General features: G+C 38.7%; 1 protein-coding gene across 1 annotated transcript in view; it reads left to right on the top strand.

The window, feature by feature from the left end:
* Window positions 1-26,063, top strand: part of LOC126175878 (U3 small nucleolar RNA-associated protein 4 homolog) — a 68,758-nt gene extending 42,695 nt beyond the window's left edge. The window contains exons 10-16 of the mRNA XM_049922919.1: window positions 7,678-7,864; window positions 11,834-11,940; window positions 20,984-21,076; window positions 21,162-21,344; window positions 21,661-21,792; window positions 22,298-22,418; window positions 25,826-26,063. Of these exons, the coding sequence (XP_049778876.1) occupies window positions 7,678-7,864; window positions 11,834-11,940; window positions 20,984-21,076; window positions 21,162-21,344; window positions 21,661-21,792; window positions 22,298-22,414 (819 nt within the window). The 3' untranslated portion in view covers window positions 22,415-22,418; window positions 25,826-26,063. The remainder of the gene's footprint in view (window positions 1-7,677; window positions 7,865-11,833; window positions 11,941-20,983; window positions 21,077-21,161; window positions 21,345-21,660; window positions 21,793-22,297; window positions 22,419-25,825) is intronic.
* The last annotated feature ends 653 nt before the right edge of the window (window positions 26,064-26,716 follow it).

Below are 26,716 nucleotides of genomic sequence, written 5' to 3'. Positions count from 1 at the left end.
TCTTAAACCATGCTAATTCATGGACATAAAGACCCTCAGTCTCAAGAAAATTTATTATATTTGAACTGAGAATATGCTATAGGCTTCTGCATCAAACTGATATTAGGGTTATTGGTCTGCAATTTTGTGGATCTTTTCTTTTGCCCTTCTTAAACAAACGAGTCACCTGCACTTTTTTTCCAGTCATTTGGGACTTTGTGCTGGCCAAGAGATTCATGATAATGTAAGCTAAGTAAGCTGCCAGTGCCATAGAGGGCTCTCTGAAAAACACAATGGGGATTCCGTCCAGACCTGATACTTCACTTGTTTTCAACTTTTTCAGTTGTCTCTCTACACTAGAGATGCTTATCACTATGTCACCCATATGGGAGTCTGTCTGATGGTCAAACGACAGTATGTTTGTACAATTCTCTTCTGTGAACGATTTCTTGAACATGAAATTTAAAACTTCAGCTTGTTTTGCAATCTTCAACTGCCACACCAGACTGATTGACAAGTTGCTGGATGGAAGTCCTAGACCCTGTTAGCGATTTTACATAGGACCAGAATTTTCTTAGGTTCTCTGCCAGAACTTTTGCTAAGGTATGACGTCAGTAGTAGTTGCATGCTTTGCGCCTAGATCTTTTCACAGATACACAAATCTTTACTAACTCTTACCTTTTGAATTTGTGCGTTCTCTTTTGAACTGAGGATGCGACAACCTCTGCTTCCTCGGCGGTTTCTGAATCTCATTATTAAATCATGGTGGGTTGTTTCTGTCCCTAATCCACTTACTAGGCACATAATTATCTAGACCAGAGTAACTTTGAAACTTCCTGGCAGATTAAAACTGTGTGCCGGACTGAGACTCGAACTCGGGACCTTTGCCTTTTGCAGGGAAAAGGCGTGCAAATAGCATAGGTCCCGAGTTCGAGTCTCGATCCGGCACACAGTTTTAATCTGCCAGGAAATTTCATATCAGCGCACACTTCGCTGCAGAGTGAAAATCTCATTCTGGGCACAATAACTTTTCCCATAATTCCTCTATTGCCATCTTACTGGAACTAAGTGATATCACTGTCTAAGTGAGGTGCTAACAACTGATTATGTGCTCTTTCTAGCAGAAATACTCTCCTAGCCTTTTTGACTGATTTTTTTAACTTCAGTAACCATAGTTGCTATAATGAAATCATGATGGCCAGTCCCCATATCTATACTGTCTTTGTCAATAAGGTCCGGCCTCTTTGCAGCTACAAGATCTAAGATATTTCTATTGTGTGTGGGCTGCCGAACTGGCTGCTCAAGATAGTTTTCATAAAACGTGTTCAAAAGTACTTCGCGTGATTTTCTGTCCGTACCCCCTGTAGTGAATCTATAGACATCGCAGTCTTTATTCTGCAGGTTAAAGTTGCCTCCAACTAATATTTCATGATCTGTTATTTATGCACCACTGACCATAGACATTCTTTGAATGACTGTAGAACTGACAGAAGAATCAAGTGGCTGGTAAAAACATCCAACAATTAACTTGGTTTCACCTAGCCTATTATATTCAATCAGAGATAACTTCAGTCACACTCAAGTTTGACTTCAATAGAGAGAATATTTTTGTCAACAGCAATGATCATTCCCCCTTCTGTGGCCTCTAACCTGCCTTTCCAATGTATGCTCCATAACTTGCTAAATATCTTTGAGCTTCCACTTCAGGTTTCAGCCAGCTCTCGGTCCCAAGAATAATTTGAGTGCAAGAACTATCCTGGAGGGCAATAAATTCGGGAACAATAAATAACAAATAATTACTGGTGTCAGCCAGCAACACTAACCACTACGCCACACTACATCCACAACAGCTCACAGCTTTGTTCCATCTCCTGGAGGAACAGTGACTCATTGTTTCAGAAGTTCTCACTGAAGCCGACTACAGCACCCTTGGTCTGGATCTTGTCACTGGCCCTCCATTTGGCATCATTGACATATCCTTACATTCTGGTTGTGTTCTTCCACTTATGATGAGCCGCAACAGTAACCCCTCCCATCAAAGCTTCACAGTCATTGAGTGGATCTTTGGTTTCCTTGAACCTCACGTTACTGATCTACACCTCTAGACTGTAGCAGGGCTTCATGCAGAGGACATGGATAGCATCTATGCCCTTTTGTCTCTTGATGAAGAATTATAATCTTAGACTTCATATATGAAGTGTGCCAAGCAACAAAGGATATAGTGTGCCACAAAGTAGCACTTTCGTAACTTTCCTGATAGTCCCTCTTCCCACACAGCCCTAAAGAGCTGTACCAAGTCTCCCGGGCTGTATCTCATTAGCAGGTGCTTAGCGTTACAGCATTTTCAGTCTTTGCCTTTGGTGTCCAGGGTCTTTAATCAAGGAAATTGCCTTTCTTAAACAGTCATGGTGGTGAGGTGTTTCACATAGCCATCCTAAGTGTCATGTGGTTGAAACTGGAACAATGTATCCTCTGTTTTGGCCTCGTGACTGTGGAACAAAAAGAATGTTGTGAAGTCTGTGGTGTCTTGCTTCACTGTGTTGTAGACTAATATCAGAACGCTCAGTGTTGTATCCCAATGTCTCTGTTTGACATTAATGTACATTGAGAGTATATCTACTGATGTCTTATTAAACTATTCTGTAGGCCATTCGTCTGTGGATGATAGGCAGTTGTCATCCTGTGGTTGATGCCACAATATGAAATTGCCTATGATACTAGAGTCAACTGGAAAAACTTTTTCATGATCAGATATCATCACTTGGGGTGCTCTGTGCCTCAGATTACTGTCTTTTACAAGGAACTTTGCAATTTCTCGAGCTTGTTCAGCCAGCACAGCTTTTAAGTCTGCATAGTAGATGAGACAGTGCAGATTATTATCCTTTGATTTGCATTTGTCAACTTTAGGAACTTCTGCAAGAGGTTGATTTCAATTTGGGTGGTAGGTGCTGGTGTTTGTGGAATTGGTATGAGATGCCATGGAGGTAATTTTATTTCTTCAGTGGCAAAGAGTTGGTTTTTTAATTTAGGCAGAGGTTTGCACTCTGAACACTGTTGTCAGGCAGCTTAGCTGTTCTTCAAATGTCTTCGGGGGAGGGGGGGGGGGGAGTTATTGTGTTGCCCCAGTATGCTACAATAAGCATAGTAAGCATATCGAGGTGGGACACCAAAGGCATCATGACCAAATATTTAGCTCATCCACATCAGTTCAGCTGGGAATTTATGCCAGTTGATGAGTCTCTCTTCGTTATTTGTGAACCACTCCTGGGCTATGACATCCTTGTAAAAGAACTCATTTGCAAACACGTCATGTCATCCTACCTGTTGTATTTGGCAACTTGGTTGAATCTTCCCAGACATTTCATGGGGTCCTGACCAGTGTCTCTGGAAAACAGTAATGCTTGCTAGACGTGCAGCTGGTAAACTCTTTTCTGGGATCCATTGGTCTCCTGAATATACAGACTGTGAAAACAATGTGCTGGTTGTATTCTGATTCCTGTCCATACAGGTGACAGCTTTTTTGTTGCCTAATTATAGCCACAGTGATGTGTATATTTTGGAGTATCAGCATCTCCACCAGACAGTGTCACACCGTAACCCGAATCAAGTCCAAATCTGAAACCAAGGTCATCAGTGAAGTACAACACTTAGCATCAAAAGCACATTTATTATGAACACATATGTACAGCCAGAACAGAGCAGAACTGAACTGAAATCTTGGCTCTGTGTGCTCCTATACATGCAAACTGAAATATTCATGTATATAGATGTTATAAACATAAGATATTTCAAGATCTTTCCAGAAATGATAAATTGTAGAAGACAAATAATTGCTGCTGACTGGGTTTGAATTGGTGGCCTGCAGCATGCCAGCAATCAACGCTGACCACTATGCCCCAATGCATGCACCACACATTGCAGCAATATTGAAATAATGACACAACGCCAGAGACAATGAAAAGAATATACAGTGGGAATGCAAACACAGTTAGGCAACCAAATAAATGCAATGAAAGATATCGAGCAAGTAAAAATTTGAAAAACTTCTTACTAGAACAATCACAACTTTATTTTGACATTCAGTATTACCACTTCATCATGGGAGTGCAACATTTGGGCATATATTGTTACGTGGCTTTGCAGTGCAGCATGCAACTTTGAAATTGTTTGATATCTGCTGTATTAATTTCCATATTATCCCTCAGTCATTGCAGGAAACAGCAGCCTAATAACTAGATGTATTCCCAGTTTTCGTAAAATCTGAGCAAGTTATTGCTTTCTTTACTAGTTTGTGTTTTCGCTGAATACTCTCAAATACGCTGGAAAGTAAACTGTCATAAAGTGTTTGACAAAAAAAGACATCGATATGTGCAGTCATACTTCCTGTTATAAAATATATAGAAAGTCAATATACTGCACAAATCTGGTAAAGAAAGGCAGTCATCAACATCTTATTTGACTTGAAAACAACAGTGTTTTATTAGGTGTGGTTCTGGAGGTGATATAGCACTTTGCATTCATGTAATCAGAGATTCAGTCCATCAAACAAATTTTGTTTAATATGCATCCTAAGTCGTATTTCTATTGTACACTATGTATACTCACATTAAATGCAAAAAATAAGTCATTAAGAACCTTTGAATTATAATCTGAAATGTTACCAACTATGGTATCAAGTCATGTTTCACAAAATCAGCAATTTTATGCTAAAAAAATACAAGAAAAGACCACAGCTCTGTTATAGTGGAAGCATGGGATAGCTGAAAAGACACAAAAATAATATGTTGAGCACCTTGTTACTCCATGAGTGTGGGAGGGGATGTTATTCCACTGAGGATTTTTCAGTATTCTGCAGATTATAATTATGCACTTATCACTAAACTGGACGCACATGTAACAAAAAGCTCGTGTATAAAGAAGGTTTTAATGTTCAATTTGCTATGTGTTATCATACCAGAAACATTAAAAAATTAATCAGAATTACTCTTATTCGTACCCTGAAGTTTGTTTCTTTTGATTCATGCAATGCATTTTGGGCTTAATAAATGATGAGACTTGATAACGGTTTAGTTGTATAAGCAGTGTGAATGTGAGTGTAATATATATGTGGCATGTTGATTTCAGAATTGTGTAGTATTTTAAAAGTAACAAATTATTGATGACTTGCTTGTACGAAAGTTTGGAATTCTCTTCTCCAACCTCTCAGAATACTAGAACTAACTAGCTGTCACTGTGAAGTACCATATTCCCCTGGAATACCGTTAGCGCCCTTCCTGACAAAGCTATAATGTCATATAATTGTGATCTGAGGTAAGATTTAGTATGCACAAAGTTTTTCTACATCATTGAGAGCAGGTTTCCACAGTTGTAATAGCTATTATCTCCAAACTGGTGTAATTCCACTACAAAATCCATACATTCTCTTCCTCTAAACAAATACACAGCGTACTGAACTCTTTAATACCATTACAGTGTAGCCAGTTACAGAATTGAATGTGTTATTTATAGATTCTGATCAGTGTTGTCACCGTCATTCTCACCTCAGTACTTTCAGAGTGACTAGTGAAGATCTGCCCCAGTATATTACTCCAATATTGTGACTGAAAACTAAATTCCTTCTTATGAATAAATCTGATATCAGCCTAAATTTTGGGTAACCAGAGACGATTTGTGATAAGTGGAATAAACTATCCAAAAATTGTGCTGATGTAAGTAGCATTACATCTTGCTTGTCTCATTCCCTCATGGTGGGAGAATGTATTGGAGAAATATTCTGGTACTGTCCATTGTTAGTCACTAATTCATAAAGCATAATATGCAGTGCACTAACTTGTGAGACAGGGATGGGAGCCAAACCCAGATGGAATCTGCTTGACTGATTAGTGACTGTGGGCTGGTATGGCAGTCAGCCTCAGTGCAGTTTTTAGACTGTTTCTCATGCTTATTTAGGCAAATGCAGGGCTGGTCCCAAAATTCCACATCAGAGAATACAATATACAAACATTTAAAATGCAATGACACTCAGAACAAAGATTACACGATTCACAGACAGAATTCACTCTAACTTCCCTGCCTTATGTTACCTTGATGACTGTGGCAACAAGAAGGACATCCCATCAAAAAGTTAAGTAACAAGATAAATTTTGCCATATCTTAAATATTGGATTCCAAAGTAGGGGGGATAAATGCTTGGGAAAAGAAAGACAGAAACATTGTGTCCTTTGTTAGTGCTAGGCAGTATAGATCTCAGTGATAGTAACAACACGTGGTTGGTGTGTTCAAGGAGGTGCCTTCTGTAACGTTCTTTATATTGTGTACTCATGAATTGGTTTAACAATGAAGGCAAGTTCAGAAGCTGAACTGTAGTGTTATGTATCTTAATACTTCTTGTATATTATGCAGCCTCTTGTAATCCCACCAGATGTTTCAATGGATCAACTGATACAGTTATGCATTATGTTCAGCAAGGTCGCTAGGTGCAGAAGGATACGTCTGCTGGTGCCAGGTCACAAGACAAAACGCTTGCGGCAGATTTAAGGGCTGCTGTGGATCATTACAGTTTCATTTGTCAAGTAGTCAATATTTACAGCAAGCTCTCTTGGGTATCGGCTGATGAAAACCTTGCATTACATGGCTGTCTCCTGGACTGTAATTTAGACTTTTTTGTTACCTACTGGTAACATTTGGCTAGTGCACAGACTTGCCTATCTGCCTAATGTAGTACTCTACTCATACACCACTCAACCTACAGTTGTGTTTTCAGTGAAAGAACCAGCAGATTATAGATACATGGGATGGCAGTTTGTATTGGAGTACTTCCTAGGCAAAGCTATAAACAGTACTGTGCACTATCATGTGAGTTATTCAGCAACTTCCAGAGTTCTGTATGCCCAGAAGAGTCAGGAACTTTTACTTTCTGTGATTTATTTGTACATTATTTGTGTTTAACAAAAACTGTGTTGTTGAACAAACTGAATTACAACACCGTCTCCAATGATCTTGTTGTCCTGATCTTGTTGTCCCTTTCATAAGAATGCTATTACTGATTGAACCAACCAAATATGACTCACAGGCCACATTCAGAACTTAAGCTGTACCAGACCTCTCTTCTATATGAAGTCTTCACAGAGGCTCTCCTTCAAAACTTGTCAGATTAGCACCCTTGAAGGAAGGCACCTGGAGTGTTGGTCAGTGGCTGCTTTGACACTGAATTGTTCTCTCTGCAGCAGAATGTGTGTGTTTTGAAACTTCCTAGTAGATTAAAAGTGTGTGCCAGACTGGAAGCTGTACCCAGAACCTTGCCTTTCCCATAAGAGTAAAGCTTTCAGGTTTCACTCGGGTGGCACACAGTGGCAGTAACCTGCCAAGAAATTTCAAAATAAACACACACTCTGCTTTAGAGGAAAACATTCATTTTAAAGTAAAACATGTTGAGTTTACATTAATCACCAGCTTCCAATGATCATTCAAAAATGACTGTCCAGTGTTTTCATAAATGAAGTGTGTTAGTTATCATGTAAACATTGTTAACATCTAGTAGCTACAGTATATTTACCAAGGGAGTTATTTGTGAGCAAGATTTTATTCAGTATTTGCAATAATACGTTTTTTAACAAAGTAATTATTTTTGCAATCAGTTGGGAAATATTAAAGTGTGTAAAGCAGTTGTGTAACTTGAAACTTTTTTTGTTTTTGCAGAAAGATGAAGACGTAAGCTTACAAAAAGTGAAACATTTGCCAGATGAGTGTGAACCAGCTCATCATCTCCTATTTAGTCATGATAGTACAAGACTTATAATAGCAACTTTTCAGGGAGCAATAGTTGTTCTCCAACTGTCTGATCAACCATGTTTGGTGTACTGTCTCAGACCAATTCATGAAAAACGTAAGTAATCAGACAATTTCATCAAAAGCATAAGTAATTATATGCACCAATTAGTTTTGTGCACTTGTTGAAATTTACAGTGCACCTTTCAGTATCCTGGTAATTTCCTTCTTAAGGTTATACTGCTCTTTCAGCATGTAACGTGTGAACATGGTGTTAAATTTATGAAATATACTGATGGAAAAAACAATCACAACACTAAAAATAATTGATATAAAATAATGAAATTTCAGGAATAGATTTATCTAGATATCATATTTAAGTGATTAACATCAGAAGATCACAGGTTAATGTAAGTGTGAGAGAAGCCATTGCAAATGTGAAATTCTGGTACATTAATAACTGATGTGACCACCAAACTGTGGACTGCAAGCATGCAAATGTATGTGCATTGTGTTGCACAGGTGCTGAATGTCAGTTTATGGGATGGAGTTCCTTGACTGTTGCACTTGGTTGGTCAATGTAGGGGCCCTTAATGCTGTTTGTGAATGACGTTGGAGTTGTTGTCCGATGATGTCCCATATGTGTTCAGTTGGAGATATGTCTGGTGCTTGAGCAGGCTGAGGCAACATGTTGACACTCTGTAGATCATGTTGGGTTACAAAAGTAGTATGTGGGTGAGTGTTATCCTGTTGGAAAACACCCTGTGGAATGCTGTTCATGAATGGCAGCACAAGTTGAATCACCAGATTGACATACGTAAATTTGTAGTCGACTGTGGTGTGGGATAACCATGAGAGTACTCCTGCTGTCATACGAAATCACCCCTCAGCCCATAACTCCAGGTGTAGGTCCAGTGTGTCAGCACACAGACTGGTTGGTTGCTGGCCCTCAGCTGACCACCTCCTGACACATGGCCATCACTGGTGCCAAGGCAGAATCAGCTTTCCTCAGAAATCACAACAGGTCTTCCGCTTGCCTCCCCCCCTCCCCCTCCCTCAATGAGCTCTCACTTGACACTGCTGAAGTCATAAGTGGCATTGGGTTGGGGTCAGTGGATTGCACACTGCCGGGCGTCTGGCTCAGAGCTGTTCTTGAGATGACCAATTTGTAACAGTTCGTCGTGTCACTGTGATGCAAACTGCTGCACAGATTGCTGCTGCAGATTCAGTACGATGCACCAGAGCTGTATGCTGAACACAATAGACTTCCCTCTAGGTAGTGCCATGTGACCATCTGGAGCCTGGTCTCCTTGCAACCATACATTCTCATGCCAGCCATCATTCACAGTGACTACATTCCTACCGTCTTTCTGCAGTATCACAGAAGCAACGTCCAGCTACTCATAGCCCTATCACAGGACTTCATTCAAATTCAGTGAGGAGGCATTGATTGTGGTGTCTTTGTTGCCTTAAAGATATGAGGGTTGGAAGTTAAATAGTGGCAACTATTTATTCACAACCAATACAAAAGATTTACATGTTAGTGTCCTTCAAAGTAGTTATAAGTACTGTGTAGAACCCATTGCCAGTGATGTGGATGGCCTAGTATACCGTTAGCAGAGCCTGTTCTGTTGATGGTGCGAATGGAGCGGTCTACTGCCTGTCGAACCTCTGGAACAGTTCTGACGCGAATGCCATGAAGTGGTTCCTTCATCTTCGGAATCAAATCAGTCGCAAGGACTTCAGTCGTGGGAGTATGGTGGATGGTACAGTACTTCCCAGTCCCATCGACCGAACAGAGCAGCCACAACTTGTGCTGTATGCGCCCGCACATTGTCGTGGAAAACTGATGGCAGGTTTGCGCAGAAATTGTCACCTCTTCTTTTGCAAAGCTGGTTGCAGGAGATGCTCCAAAAATGTACGCTGACAGTCTGCTGTGGATGAATGTAATGCGTTAGGATAACACCATCACAGTCATACACAAGAATCACCGTAACTTTAGACCGCTCCATTGGCATCAACAACAGAACAGGCTCTACTAATGGTATACACCTTCCATGCCGCTGGCAATGGGTTCTACACAACGCTGGTAACTACTTTGAAGGACAGTAACAGGTGCAAACATGTAACACTTTCGTATTGGTTGTGAATAAATAGTTGCCACTATTTAAGTTCCAACCCTCATATTTTTTACTAACATCAACTCACCATGTCCAGTCTCAAAGGTAACTAATGCACACGACTGTTAGAGCATGTATTAAACATTCTTGGGTTCTCACAGTGGTGTTTCTAGTGCTACCCTGGTGTGACTAGTGCGAAATTTTAATAGACATAATCTTTCAGATGTAGAAACTTGCCTACCAACTTTTGTTTCATTTGTGTTGTGTAACTCAGTCATGGTGTTGCATTTTTTTTTTTTTTCCATCGGTGCATACTAACTACTCAGATTCTTGACAGTAGTTACTGTCAAGCCCAAAAAGTCATATTTTTTACTTGTTGAGAATAAATACTCATTAACTTTCTTGACCCTCTTTAAACAATCCCACATTTGATCCCAATAATAAAAGATCCTTTTTAAATAATCCCATGTTTGATCCCAAGACTAAAATTTGTGACAACTGAGGAACTAAAATTATGCTGCTTTCTTTTCACGTGGTCCTTTTAAGACTTTTCATTCTGTAGATAACATTTTGTGGAAGAGACTCAGATGTTACTGTGTTGAGACATCTTTCTTTTATGGCTAGTATTGCCACAGGAATACATAGTTGCCACAACTGTAAAAGTTGGTGTTTATGACAGAACACTGCTAAACGAGGCAAATCTGATAGTGGAGTAGACAAACCAGGCAGTAGGGAAACAGGTATATAACCAGCCGATGGCGAACAGTTATGCTTTCATGACCACATGTCAGGAAAACAGATTGGCTCTACCAACTCAAAAATTGACATTGACAGTGATTCACAGAATTCAACTTTGTATGTCAGATTGAAGAGTGGTTGAACGGGATGGACATTGTCTTGAAAGGAGGGTATAAGATGAACATCAACAAAAGCAAAACGAGGATAATGGAATGTAGTCGAATTAAGTCGGGTGATGCTGAGGGAATTAGATTAGGAAATGAGACACTAAAAGTAGTAAAGAAGTTTTGCTATTTGGGGAGCAAAAGAACTGATGATGGTTGAAGTAGAGAGGATATAAAATGTAGACTGGTAATGTCTAGGAAAGCGTTTCTGAAGAAGAGAAATTTGTTAACATCTAGTATAGATTTAAGTGTCAGGAAGTCGTTTCTAAAAGTATATGTATGGAGTGTAGCCATGTATGGAAGTGGAACATTGACGATAAATAGTTTGGTCAAGAAGAGAATAGAAGTTATCGAAATGTGGTGCTACAGAAGAATGCTGAAGATTAGATGGGTAGATCACATAACTAATGAGGAGGTATTGAATATAATCGGGGAGAAGAGGAGTTTGTGGTACAACTTGACTAGAAGAAGGGTTTGGTTGGTAGGACATGTTCTGAGGCATCAAGGGATTACCAATTTAGTATTGGAGGGCAGTGTGGAGGGTAAAAATCGCAGAGGGAGATCAAGAGATGAATATACTAAGCAGATTCAGAAGGATGTATGTTGCAGTAGGTACTGGGAGATGATGAAGCTTGCACAGGACGGAGTGGTATGGAGAGCTGCATCAAATCAGTCTCAGGACTGAAGACCACAACAACAACATATTAATGATTGGGTTTTCTTCAAATTTATTGTGACATAGTGTTCTTACTGTAGACATTCTGATCCAATTTTTTGTAACACAATTTTTTTAAAGATTTCTTTCAGTTTTAATAATTGTTTAAATTTCAATAAAGGATAACATGTTAATATTTGAGCAGTATTTGTTTATGTGCTTATTTATGGAAAGCAGTTTTGATTTATTATGGTGCTGCTTGCAAGTGCCATGAAGGTGTGATCTATTAGCTTGTAAAATGGCTTCTGCTACAGAACAGAAGTAAACTACTAATAAAATAACTACTAATAAATTTATATTCACCTATTAGAAAAAAATTAAAGTATTGTTAAAGTGCTTTCATGTTGCAGTTCATACTGACACTGTGTTCCTGCTGGGCCTCTCTCCAGATGATCAATATTTATTTGCTGCTGACCATGAAAGTCACATTGTGGTATGGTTCCTTCAGAGTGGAAAGGTAATAAACCATATATATAAAATATGTTCTATTGTAAACAAAAGGGAAGAGAAACTGTATGATCATTTTGTTGTACATGACAAGCTATGCTTTTTTATGTACCAGAGTCTTTGCCTAGCAGTTTTGACAAGTAGTATTAATGTAATATCTTACTATTCTGTCCTCTAAGTGAGTTTGTTTGGATGCATATATTAAGTAAAATACTTGCCATTTGAAATTAGTGTCAGTATGATGTTTCTGGTTTTCATATCTTTTTTTACATTAGTATTTTTGAAGCCTGTGACAATGTTCTGCTGTTAACTGGTTTACTATTGAAAAATGAGACTTGTAATATGCAGCTAGTGCTGAAGAAATAATGAACAATAAGTAATTAATACTCCAGTACTCAGGAACAATGCTGTGATGTGTTGCCTCTGAAGAAACACAGTTCTGAAGTTTTGTTGGCCAATAGCACACGAATCCATGTTGATTGTGGTAGTTGGATTGTGTATAGTTCCACAACTTTTTATTAAAATTTTATGCAATGCACTTAATTAAGGATAGGTTGATTAATTTTCTATCACTTGTAATAGTTTATGTACTAGATAATGCATTGAATGACATGGGACTCAGTGTGTAACTTTATCTGTGAAAAAATTGTAGCCGGCCGAAGTGGCCGTGCGGTTAAAGGCGCTGCAGTCTGGAACCGCAAGACCGCTACGGTCGCAGGTTCGAATCCTGCCTCGGGCATGGATGTTTGTGATGTCCTTAGGTTAGTTAGGTTTAACTAGTTCTAAGTTCTAGGGGACTAATGACCTCAGAAGTTGAGTCCCATAGTGCTCAGAGCCATTTGAACCATTTTTTGAAAAAATTGTACAACAAAGCTGTTAAATTTTGATACAGCTTAATCCCTGTATGATTTTTTTACCTATAACCTTTCCTTCTCAGTTGCTGATTATAAGAACATTTGATTACAAAGTCTTAACATGTGTCCCACATAACATTTGTGTATGCATTTGTGTGGAAAATTTCTTCTCTTCATTTGATTTTAGTTTCTTTTTGGAGATAATTTATACTTTTGTTTTCAGTAGAGTTCATTCACACTGCACTAATCCAAAGTCCATTACTTTGCGAGTGTGTCAGTGTATGGTTTCCTGAGACAGTCGTTGCTGTTGTTTTTTAATGTAATGTTTCCAAACAACATATCTATTAACTGATTATTCTTTATTTGCCATTGTTGTACGTGATCCTCATGCCGCCAGTATCCTAACATTTCCATTTGTTCAGCGAAAACGCCTTGTATAGTTACATATTAACAGTTAATTTCAGCTCCCACTTACTCTCCCACTCCCTGTCCCTCCCAGTTTCTTCCTTGCTGGAGAAGTGTGTAAGCTCTGTTTTCTTTTCCTTGCTTTCATAGATCTTTGGATTTCATAATTGACTGACCTGATGGTGAATGAGCTAATAATTCACAAACCCTATTTTACGTCATATCCCAAAATCACTTACGGCAAATATTGGAATAGTTCTGCTGAAAAGGGCAAATCCTTTATTCTTTCATGTGCTGTCTCATTCTAAGCTTGTGCTCCCATCTCTAATGATCTTGTCGTCAATGATACGTGAAACCCTATTTTTCTTTCTTTTTTTTTTTTTTTTTTTTTTTTTTTTTTTTCTCCTAGGATTCTGTACCTCAGTTGGTAAAAACGGAATCCTTATGGGATCACTTTATTGCCTGTCTATTAAGAGCCTTTTCCTCAGAAGAGATAGAGGTGTCAAAGTTGAAATTCATGGCAAATATCTTACCCTTGATGGTGTATAAAATATAAGCTTCGAAGCCAATGCAGTGAGAGAATACTGCCCTAACATGTGTTTTGATACTTGCAAACTCACTCATCAGAATGTTCGTACTGAACCCTGAGAGTGCGAGTTCTACTCAAACTTAACTGGTTTTTTATTTGTTACATATGATTTGTTTCAGGAATCAACTCATTGACAAAAATGAAAATCTTCATTTTCTAATGAACATTGATCCTGGTTTTATCAACATTTATGGTATGATTTTTGAAAATGAACACTTTATTTTGAGGATAAAAACTAAATAATGGAACCACATAAGAGGTGTTGGGCAACAGAGAGGAACATTTAAAGTATATTTGAAAGGTGACTACACTACTGGACAAGTCCTTCCATAGACATAAAACACACACACACACACACACACACACACACACGCGCGCGCACGATATGAAAATTATTGAACAGTATGAAATAAAGTCATCATAATTTCTGAATGGTTTGTTTTAGGACGTTCAAACTGCACAATTGGCCACAGGGCATGGTGGGAAAAAGCATGCACATGTTGTTAGCCATTTTCACATGAAAATGTTATGATCCAGCATGCCTGGCTGTATAGAGCTTGTGAAGGCTACTGTCCAAGCAATAACAGCCCAGCTGTGGCTCAAAGGAAGTTTGTGACCAAGTTCAAGCTGAAGACAACTGGTCCAAGTGTGTTAAAAATCAAGAATTTGATTCGCAAGTTTGAGAGAACATGATGATGAGAGTGTTGTCAGTGTCGGTCGTGTCAACAGTGTTGGCAATGTTGGTCGTCCAGAAAGGGTGAAAACACCTGAAAACATAGAGAAGACAAATATGGTGTTTCAACCCAGCCCCAGGAAATCGATCAGACAAGCAGCACAACGGGTGGCAGTCAACTGTGAGACACTGCCAGCCACAAATTATTGTTGATGACCTGCATCTCTTCCCATAAAAAATTCAAACCCATGAGCCTTAAGCCCAAGGGCCATAGAACAACGGTTGTTTTGCCAAAACCATTGTTCACAGAATTGATGAAAAGGACTTTGATGTGAATATGGTTTGGTTTAATGACAAAACCTATGTTCATTTGGATGGGTTTTATCAATAAGCAACACTGGTGCGTTTGAGGGTCTCTTTACCCTCTGGTGCACTGTGTGGTGTGCAGTGTCCAGTCAGAGTACTTGGTGCAATATTCCTTCATGGCAGGGTGACCACCGAACAGTATGTGAAGGGTGTGGAAGATTGTTTCATCCCCATTATCCAAGACTGAGCTCAACCACATTGAAGCAGGAGAGTGTTTGATGTCCTGGAGGAGCACTATGGGGACTGCATTCTGGCTGTGGGGTAACCAGAGGCTACTGGCGTGGGCCTTGATTGGCCACCATATTCTCCGGATCTGAACACATGTGACTCCTTTTTGTGGGCTACATTGAAGACAAGGTGTACAGCAGGTCTGTTAGGTACAAGGAGCAGGAATATACAGGGTGGTCACATATAAATTTCCCTGGTCCTGTCTGCACCACATATACAGGGTGGTCCATTGATCGTGACAGGGCCAAATATCTCACAAAATAAGCTCCAAACAAAAAAACTACAAAGAACAAAACTCGTCTAGCTTGAAGGGAGAAACCAGATGGCGCTATGGTTGGTCCGGTAGATGGCGCTGCCATAGGTCAAATGGATATCAACTGCGTTTTTTTAAATAGGAACTCCCATTTTTAATTACATATTCGTGTAGTACGTAACGAAATATGAATGTTTTAGTTGGACCACTTTTTTCGCTTAGTGTTAGATGGCGCTGTAATGGTCACAAACATATAAGTACGTGGTACCACGTAACATTCCGCCAGTTCTGACAGTATTTGCTTCGTGATACATTACCTGTGTTAAAATGGACCGTTTACCAACTGTGGAAAAGATCGATATCGTGTTGATGTATGGCTATTGTGATCAAAATGCCCAACGGGCATGTGCTATGTATGCTGCTCGGTATCCTGGATGACATCATCCAAGTGTCCAGACCGTTCGCTGGATAGTTACGTTATTTAAGGAAACAGGAAGTGTTCAGCCACATGTGAAACGTCAACTACATCCTGCAACAAATGATGATGCCCCAGTAGGTGTTTTAGCTGCTGTTGTGGCTAATCCGCACATCAGTAGCAGACAAATTGCGTGAATATCGTAAATCTCAAAAACATTGGTGTTGAGAATGCTACATCAACATCGATTGCACCTGTACCATATTTCTATGCACCATGAATTGCATGGCGACAACTTTGAACACCATGTACAGTTCTGCAACTGGGCACAAGAGAAATTACGGGACGATGACAGATTTCTTGCACCCATTCTATTTAGTGACAAAGCGTCATTCACCAACAGCGGTAACGTAAACTGGCACCGTATGCACTATTGGGCAATGGAAAATCCATGATGGCTGCAACAAGTGGAACATCAGCAACCTTGGCGGGTTAATGTATGGTGCGGCATTATGGGAGGAAGGATAATTGACCCTCATTTTATCGATGGCAGTCTAAATGGTGCAATGTATGCTGATTTCCTACGTAATGTTCTACCGATGTTAGTACAAGATGTTTCACTGCATGACAGAATGGCGATGTAGTTCCAACATGATGGATGTCCGGCACATAGCTTGCATGCGGTTGAAGTGGTATTGAATAACATATTTCATGACAGGTGGATTGGTCATCGAAGCAGCATGCCATGGCCCGCACGTTCACCAGATCTGATGTCCCACGATTTCTTTCTGTGGGGAAAGTTGAAGGATATTTGCTATCGTGATCCACCAATAACGCCTGACAACATGCGCCAGCGCATTGTCAATGCATGTGCGAACATTACGGAAGGCGAACTACTCGCTGTTGAGAGGAATGTCATTACACCTATTGCGAAATGTATTGAGTTTGACGGACATCATTTTGAGCATTTATTGCATTGATGTGGTATGTACAGATAATCACACTGTAACAGCATGCGTTCTCAGAAATGATAAGTTCACAAAGGCACATGTATCACATTGGAACAACCAAAATAAAATGTTCAAATGTACCTACGTTCTTTATTTTAATTTAAAAAACTTACCTGTTACCAACTATTCGTCTAAAATTGTGAGCCATATGTTTGTGACTATTACAGCGCCATCTATCACAAAGTGAAAAAAGTGGTCCAACTAAAACATTCATATTTCTTTACGTATTACACGAATATGTAATAAAAAATGGGGGTTCCTATTTTTAAAAAAAGTGGGGGGGGGGGGGGGACAGTTGATATCTGTTTGACCTATGGCAGCGCCATCTAGTGGGTCAACCGTAGCGCTATCTGGTTTCCCCTTCAAACTATACAAGTTTCGTTCTTACCCAGTCATGATCAATGGACCACCTTGTATATGTGGTGCAGACAGGACCAGGGAGATTTATATGTGTCAATGGAGGTGGTGGAAACATCCAGGAATACTTTTGTTGGAGGAGAATGTGGGACACAGAGTGCAATATTTATGGCTGTTGTGTGTTTTGAGCAGTTGAGTTGGTTGCTACAGGGTGGCTGGGAAGTCAGTGTGTCATGGTGTGTATGGTAAGTGGGTGGAAAGTGTGTGCTGTTGGGAATTTGACAAGGAAGCACCAGGAAGTAGAAAAAGTGCGTGGAGATGATAATGGTCATGTATGAATGAGTGGTGTGCATACAAATGTGAGTGTGTTGCTACATCTGAGGAAAGAATTAGTTCAATAGTGAAAGATTAAAACTTCCAGTTTCGTAAAACTGAATTTCTGCAACCTAAAAACCATTTTAACTTCACTTTATTCCAAATAAATCTAAATGTTTTAGAGGATGCAGTAATAAACACACCATACAACAAAAGTTATATTTTTATTACTTACCTTTGCATGTGCATCAGTGATGTTGACCTCATTGATTGAGTGGCACATACTGTGCTGCTTTTTTTCTGCTGTGCCACACAGAGTTTCATCCAAAGTCGGTAAAAATTTATAAGCAATCTACTCTTCCATTATCAACAGATAAGATACAAGCGGGTTAACTCAAGCTAGGCGGTACCTCTCTGAACAATAAAGTATTGGATGATAGGGGACAAAAGGTATATGAAATATCTGACACCAAAGGTTTATCAGATGAAAAGAATTTGGTACTTTTTATATCAAGACTTAACTACGAAAAAGCTTTGTGCAAGTTGTTGTCACATTGACCAAAACAAAATTTTTTCTATGTTTGGAGTGTGTTAAAAAGTATCTGTCTGATTTTGTACAAATTTGTTAATGTGGGTCCACCTCTTCAGATCAGAAATGAAACAGCTGTTTGTGGAAGCCAGAGACTTAGAGCCGAAAAGATGATGTCAAGTTCATCTGATAGGCAGTATTTTCTGGAGTCAGGTAGGGGTTTTACTTATTGATTATCTGCACACATGCTCAGCAAACAACTGTGTAATGCATGCCAGAGGATACTTAGCATTGTACGAGGTGTTAAGTTCTCATCCAGTTCCAGTTGAGTTTCGATCATGGGAAGAACGAGTGCTTAAATGTCTCTGTGCTTGCTGTAATTAATCTAATCTCGTTTTTGGGGTCCCTGTGGGTGAATATGTTTGTGGCTGAAAAATATTCCTCAATTCTTTAGTTGATACTGCCTGTTGAAACTTTTTAAGTGAATCCTCAATCCATTCACAAATTTTGTTTATTAACCAATGTAATAATACTTTCATTAATAAACATTTTTTGGTACTGAGTCAAATAATTTGTGGAAATAAAAAATACCACATCCACATGTAGCCTTGATCCTTGGCTAGAAGTCATGTAACCAGTGATCACAGTTTTTTGTTATAGGATTCTACAATATAGCTGTTAAAAGGGGGACTATCTCATTTGCAAATTCATTAATTTTAATGGTTTGAACTGTTCTTTATTGAAACTGATACTAATATCTAAAAACAAAGATGATGTGACTTACCAAACGAAAGCACTGGCATGTCGATAGACACACAAACACACACACAAAATTCAAGCTTTCGCAACCAACAGTTGCTTCATCAGGAAAGAGGGAAGGAGAGGGACAGACTAAAGGATGTGGGTTTTAAGGAAGAGGGTAAGGAGTCATTCCAATCCTGGGAGCAGAAAGACTTATCTTAGGGGGAAAAAAGGACAGGTATACACTCGCACACTCACACATATCCATCTGCACATACACAGACAGAAGCAGACATTTGTAAAGGCAAAGAGTTTGGGCAGAGATGTCAGTCGAGGCGGAAGTACAGACACAAAGATGTTGTGGAATGACAGGTGAGGTATGAGCGGCGGCAACTTGAAATTATAACATTCAGCTTTTTGCTGTTGCACAAAAGGAAATTGTGGAACTGATTCTGTATTTTCCTTTTCAACAGAACATTTAAAAGTAGAGTTTAACATTTCTACTTTTGCTACGCTACCCACATTTTTGGTTCCTGTGTCATTCAGAAATGTCAGGACGCTACATTTGGTGCCACTGACAGCCTTTACATGTGACCAAAATTTCTTCAGGTTTTATGAGCGATCTTTCGCCAAGATTCTGCTGAGGTAGTCATTGACTGCCTCATGCTTTGCCCTTTTGGCAGCAAACTCACTTCATACATCATCTTTCTATTTATAATCCTACACTTTGCTGTACACTGATTATGCAACTGTCACCGTTTCTTAGAAGTTCCTTTACAGTGATTGTCTACCAAAGGGCGTCCCTCCTATCATGAACTGTTCTGCTGGGTACATAACTATTCAGTGCTTGGTCAACTTTTGTAAACTTGGGCCACACTTTGTCTGCATGCTCCTGCTCAGAACTAAATATTTATAGCTACTCCTTGAGATATGACACTACTACCACTTCATCTAGCTTATAGAATATGTAATTCTTTGTACATGTTGTTGTTGCCCTTAATATTTAATAATCATTGTTACTGCATCTCCTTTGTAGTCAGTTTTTTTGTGGACATCCTCATAAAGGTCAAGTGTATTTTTTTGCCATTAGATATAATATACAGGATGCTTATAATTGAAGTTCCAGTTAAAAAAAATTGCTCAGAATGATGTCAAATTTGAACAGAATATTATTGAAGAAGAGGGGAACTGTATGAGGGGAGGGGGGAAATTTTCATTAACAATTTTCCCCCTAGATGGCACTTTAAGCATCATAACATAAATGGATTTAGTTACAAATGGCAGATGAATCGCAATATGACACATTAAACTAATTGTACTGTGTAATGTGTATGACCGCACTAGTTTGGCTTTTGACAGTTGTGGCACTATTAGTTAGGTAAGCCCATCCACCATAGTGAGGCCATGCAGTATCAAACCAGATGGGAAATGTCAGTTTTCTTCCATGCAGCTTGATATAAAGTTGTATGAGTTTTTTGGCTTGGTGATTTCCTAGAGGTAGGGTTGTTCACGTAATTGGAAAGATTCTATTACTTTGCATCCAGGGGCACCTCCTTTCACAGTGTGTGAGAGTTGTATTGGAAAGTTATCTCTCAAGTATAAGTGATGTGATGAGGGCATGTGGCTTATTATTTTTGTGTTCACATTGTTGATGAAAGAAGAAGAGAGAATCTCTTGTCCGCAGCTCGTGGTCGTGCGGTAGCGTTCTCGCTTCCCACGCCCGGGTTCCCGGGTTCGATTCCCGGCGGGGTCTGGGATTTTCTCTGCCTCGTGATGACTGGGTGTTGTGTGCTGTCCTTAGGTTAGTTAGGTTTAAGTAGTTCTAAGTTCTAGGGGACTGATGACCATAGATGTTAAGTCCCATAGTGCTCAGAACCATTTGAACCATTTGAAGAATCTCTTGAATAATACCAAACTCTATGTTCCCATTGACATATAGCTCACATCAACTTTGTCTCTTGCCTTCACTTTGAGACTTTGTGGGCAGGTTCAGAATTTGGCCCGGCATATTCATACAATGTCCCATAATCAGGAATTTTTTGCCACTATCTTTCCTCCCCATACCGGTCACATAATGGAGACAAAAATGTTGTTCACCATCAAGATTTGAACCAGCTACCTCTGAACTGAGCACCACGACATGTGCATGCATTAGCAATCTTGGCTACAAAGACAGGTACAGATAATTATGGTACCCACATTTTTTGCCTTGCCTTCTTTTATAATTACGCTTTGGAAATTCTTAACTGTAACTTCCATGAAGTACAATATGGTAATCTCTGTTTTGTATTTTTGATTTAATTTGCTTTTCTTTCCAGCATTATGTGACTCTTCCTCATTATCGCTGTCCAGCAACTGCAGCAGCCATTAGTAAGACCAATAATTTTGTTGTGGTGTATTCAGATCACAAGGTTAGTAACTGATAAATTCAAGCATCTTTCCTAATTCTGTACACTTACTACACCACAGAGAAAAACTTCTTTTGCTCCTTTACAGATTACTGAGTATGATCTAAGACGGAAAGCTTTCACAAAGTTTTCCCGAGATCTTGACGGTCGACATCCCAAGCAGTGGCTGTCGCGGAACTTCCCAGTAACAAATGTCATATTTGACAATAGAAACCCAGATATGATAATGTTGCAGGATGACAGCACCTTCTGTATTGTAGACAAAAAGAAGGTAAGTGATGCGTCTTTATAATATGTATGAATGACCAAGGATCTCTCACGATTTAATGTACTAAGCGAAACTCATGGAATTATTTAAAGTGGCCCTGTTCAATTGCAGATATTATTTCTGGAATAATGAAATGTAATACCTGTTTGCAAGAGTTATTGATTGTAGACTGTTATTTCTCTTTTGAGGATTTCTCCATTGTTGTTTATTTGGAGTAATACTTAAATTGTATTCCTTATATTTTTATAAAATACTAAGTGGTTAGAATAATTTCCTGCTGCTCTTAGTCTTGTTCTACAGTCATTATTTTGTATTCCAGGAACTGCCTGCAAATGAAGCAAAAATACCAAGAATAGATTCACCTGCTTCAGACAGTCAAGAGAGTAATATTTCACGCCAGTCACCTGCTGCATCAATAGTGCACGCATTTCACATTGTTAAAAAATACAAAGTGAGTAATGTTGTGTTTTCTTGACTCTGTAAATGATGGCCTTTTCCTCTATTTCACATTGTCTTACTAAGAGATAAAGTATTTTACAGTATACTTAAATGAATTTTATCAAAAAATAAAGATCATGGTGGAAATTCTAGCATGACTGTAAAGCTCCAAACATACATGTTAACACAGATTTAAAAAAAAAAAAAAAAAAAAAATTACTGGGGTGGAAGTGAACCTGGTGGAGGGAAAAGGAAGTAAAGATAGACAGCTTAACTTTTGTGTATAGCAGCTACATGCTATTTTTTATGTTACCTTTAATTTTCTTATAAACATTATCCATGGTACAGTCATAGTTTTAACATCAAGTCACAGATTTTAGAAGTGGCAACTGTGTTAATGTAACAGCCGCAAAGACACACACACACACACACACACACACACACACACACACACACACACACACACACACTGAAGCTCAAACACTAGTTACTCAAGCTGCTAATTTTCTTTGTTGCAGCATCTTGTTCATTTAGAGTGGCTGGCAGATGGCGTACTAGCTGTTGTTGAAGTAAGCCCATCCACCCTAATTTCACAGTTGCCTCCAACACTTGCAAAGAAAAGATTTGGGGTGTAAAAAGGTTTGTTTCAGTACTAACATTTAAATGAAAATAGTTTTTGTACAGAATATGTTTATTATATTAGCACTATTATAATACATGTCACATGGTTATATTTTAAAGCAATAACAGAACTCAACTGATATCTTATTATTGTAAGTTAATAACTTTTCTTTGAATATCTCATTACTGTATATTTAAAAATATCTGGCTATGCTAAAGAAGTAACTGAGATTTTTGATTACTGTATGTATTGTTTCCATATTGGAATATTTTTTATTGTTCATAAAGAGCCATTTCTGATTATGTTAATTGAACAAAGTTGTTTCTTTTTATTCCATAAGTCATTAACTCTGTTATTCTACCAAATCAGCAAATAATTTTAAATATCATTGTAAACTCAATTTTCCTCTCTAACATTATTGTGCCAATCACATTATATGTTTGTTTTGCAAAGTAGGAATGTAGAGCACAATTCCGTAAAATTGATAGAATATTAATTAACACTCAGGGCATGTTCTCCAGTCAATTTTAGAATAGGACATCCGTGAATGCAAGTTAGGTAATACAGGCTTAAGTAAGTGTGCCAGGATTGTGATTAGTCCAAGGAATTAGGTGGCCCTATCAATTTTTGTCTTAATGTTGAGAGATACCAACTTCAAATTAACTGTTCTGATTGCAATGCCCCACAGTGAGATTTGAAACACACCAATGTTTCTCATGGGCTGCAGCAGAATCTTTTATACTGTTCTGTGCATGCTGAGGGTGGTAGACACTGTGTCAAGTAGCTGTTGAGAGGAAGAAAATGACACTATCTTGTGAGTGGTGTCAGGCTAATTTATATACCGTATTTACTCGAATCTAAGCCGCACTTTTTTTCCGGTTTTCGTAATCCAAAAAACCGCCTGCGGCTTAGAATCGAGTGCAAAGCAAGCGGAAGTTATGAAAAATGTTGGTACGTACCGCCACAACTAACTTCTGCCGTCGAATATATGTAGCGCTACGCACGCATGCTCTGTAGGCACAAAGATAAATACTGGCGCCAAAACCTCTGTGTCAGTAAATAAATTAAAAAAAAAAAAAAGTGGAAGACGAGTTTTTCTTTTCTCCGCCGCGAGTTTCGACCACTGCATTTTCATACATTATCCAACGAAGTAAATACAAATTCCGTATTGTTCATCTTCGAATGTAGCACAATTTCAGTGTACTACGAAAATCTGACTGGCAAGACTGTTTGGGATGTTTGTCAATATGGCCAACTCTACGTTCTGAATTTTTTCCTATCTGTGAGAAGAGATGGTTGCTAATAGGAACCTGATGAAATTTGAATCACATACAGTATTCTCTTCACCATAAGAATAATGTGGATATAAACATTTTGCCATGTATTCTTTCGTGTTTGCTGCTCTCTCATTTAAATCCTGTCTGCCTAATAAACTACGAAACTAGAGTGAGACAACAGCAAACGCGGAAGAATATACGTATCGTGTCATGTTTATATTCGTATTATTCTTATGCCTAACAGCGATACAGTCAGAAATGAAGCACGGCAAGTGACTAGATTTTTAAATCTAAGATGACTCTAATTTCTGTGCAGAATTTGATGTAATAAAGAAGCGGCCGCAAAGATTTTCAAACGGAGAAAAATTTTCGCCTAACTCTCGTTCAGAACATGTTCTATCATACGCAGTCTATTATTTGATTCTTGTTGATCATTATCAAAGAAAGCAGCAGTGTAAGTAACAACAAATAGCAGTCTCTTGCCATTATTTAGCTAATGAGACGATTCCTCACTTTTCTTTTTTAATTGTACGCGGCGGTAGCGCGCACAAAAGCAAGCCATGCCGTGAGCCGCGACAGGCCGTAAACACGCACTATCAGAATGCGACAAACAATGCATGACACAGTGCAGTAATGCATTTTCAGCTTAAGAGTGACGCAAACACCTATAACAAAGAAAACGGCACTTGTCAGCTCAAAGCAAAATAAGCAATCGATTCAAACCAGACGAAGCACGTGAAAAAGGAAGGGCACCCGTATAAATACGGACGGAGCGCCTGACGCATAGCAATGGCTACGTAGTAAAGCTTAACTGCTAAGCTTACGACTCGAACCAAACTACTGTAGCAGTACCGTCATTCATTCGACCTAAATTGTGTCTCATATTACAATGGACCAACTTTGTTTCGATTTGGAGGTGCGGCCTAAAACTTTTCTCTCCCTTTGAATTTCAAGTCTCAAATTTCAGGTGCGGCTTAGATTCGGGAAATTTTTTTTCCCTTTATTTCGAGTCTCATTTTTCAGGTGCGGCTTAGATCGAGTGCGGCTTAGATTCGAGTAAATACGGTATGTAAATAAATATACTGTATACTGCAGTGCAATCATAACATTAGTCCTTCAGCACTAGCAGCCATCATGAAACCCAAACCTCCTTAAAGTGAATACACAGCTTTCACATTCAATATTTTAAAATGGTCGGTAAGATTTGATGTATTCTGAAGAGCTTTTGCGTTCTTTCATAGAATCGTCACGTGTTCTTGGTATAATTACCTAGTTGGTAACTACAATGCACCCCCTTCTAGGTTCAGAGTGTTTCAGTCCAGTTCAACATGCTGTGTATTTATGATAGTTTCAATTGTATAGATTTAGTGTTAGCAAAAAATATCATACCTTAATGAGAGCTATAATTGATGGCTTGAAAGCATGTTTATTGAGACTCTCACAACCATACTAGATGGAGACTTTTCTGCACTTAAGCAAAATTGTTCTACAGTACATCATATTGCAGTGCCCCATTACACAGCTTCAGCTATCTAAATTTCATTACTAACCTCTTTGCATGCTTGAACAAATTTGTAATGTACCTGAGAGAAGCTGATCTACTATTGCCACTATGCGCAGTACCACCTACCATTTTAGATGTAAAGTTTTATGTGCTGAAATTCTACCTGTCTATGTGACTCTCTGTTTCATTTTGATGTTACTCGTATTGTAGCAAATAAACATACCATACATTGTTAATGTGACATCAAAGGAGTGCATTATATCACTGAAAAATTTCCTGTTGAAGCTTTACTGTGTTCATGGTTCCTACAGAAGAACAATACTAAAGTTTCCTATTTACTGGAACACTCAAAAGTGTAAAAATGTAGTTCATTCTCAGTTACACTGCTTATAAGATCATTTACACTGCTTGTAAGATCATTGTGAAGCTTACAAATTCATTTCTGTTATGTTTGCAATTTTGTCATGAACATGGTAGACACTTTTCCAGCCCTATCAAATGATTTTTTTTATTTTTTTATTTTTTTATTTATTTGGTTTTGTGTGTGTGTGTGTGTGTGTGTGTGTGTGTGTGTGTGTGTGTTTTACTTACAAACTGAGTCTCAGCCTATGAAAATTGTAAGCTGTGGTTTCTGTTTTGGCAGGTCTGGTGGCTCAATTGTATGAACTGGGCTAATGTAGAATGGACCAACTTTCTCAAGGGAGCAAGACTGCAGGGAAGATCGCCATCCAATGAAACCTGGAATGGCAATGAAAAAGTATAATGTACAAATGCTAATATAATCTCTGTATTACATGTAAATCTACTTTTATTTTCAAAAACTGATAAAAATTATTGTACATACTAATTGAGTTGATAAAAAGAAACTTTTTCTACTTCAATGTTTTCTCCCTCTCTTTGAATACAGACAGTGAGACCATAGTACTATGTAACCTCTTTAACAGACAGTGTTGTTTACACACAGATTTCCGATAACTATTGTAGGGTCATTAAGAGTCTTAATGTGTTGTAACTGTAAATGTTGCCTCCTGTCATCCACTGGCCGTGAACATATGAATATTGTCTTTCCTTCTCATCCCATCCAGTAAGTGTCCCCTGAACTGGGGTTCTGGGTGACTTTTCAAAACTTTACCTCTTTTTCTTCACCCCTCATCCTACCCTTCAACACTTCTGCCAGAAGAAGGAGCCACTAGCTGTGAAAGCTTGCCTACCTAAAACTGTTTTTTGTGTGTGTGTTCTCCGGTTGCTGCTTGGTGAGTAGTTTTTTTATGTATCCAATTATGTAATTTATATCGTTAAAAATTGATTATTTTTATTGTGCTATGAATATTAGGATAGATTACACACCACATACAAATGGAAATGATCGTATGGCATTGTTGGCCGGGAGTCCCCATTCGGGGATGTTTGGCCGCCGTATTGTAAGTCCTTTTTAGTTTACGCCACTTCGGCGTCTTGTGGGAAGGCACTGAACAGCAGAGAGGCTCATTCAGTTGTAGACTGTTGGATTTTAGCATTCAGAAAAGAAAACGAA

Source organism: Schistocerca cancellata, chromosome 3 (genome assembly GCF_023864275.1).
Source record: "Schistocerca cancellata isolate TAMUIC-IGC-003103 chromosome 3, iqSchCanc2.1, whole genome shotgun sequence".
Lineage (NCBI taxonomy): Eukaryota > Metazoa > Arthropoda > Insecta > Orthoptera > Acrididae > Schistocerca > Schistocerca cancellata.
The sequence above is the reverse complement of the archived record's forward strand: the minus strand, read 5'-3'. Positions and strand labels throughout refer to the sequence as shown.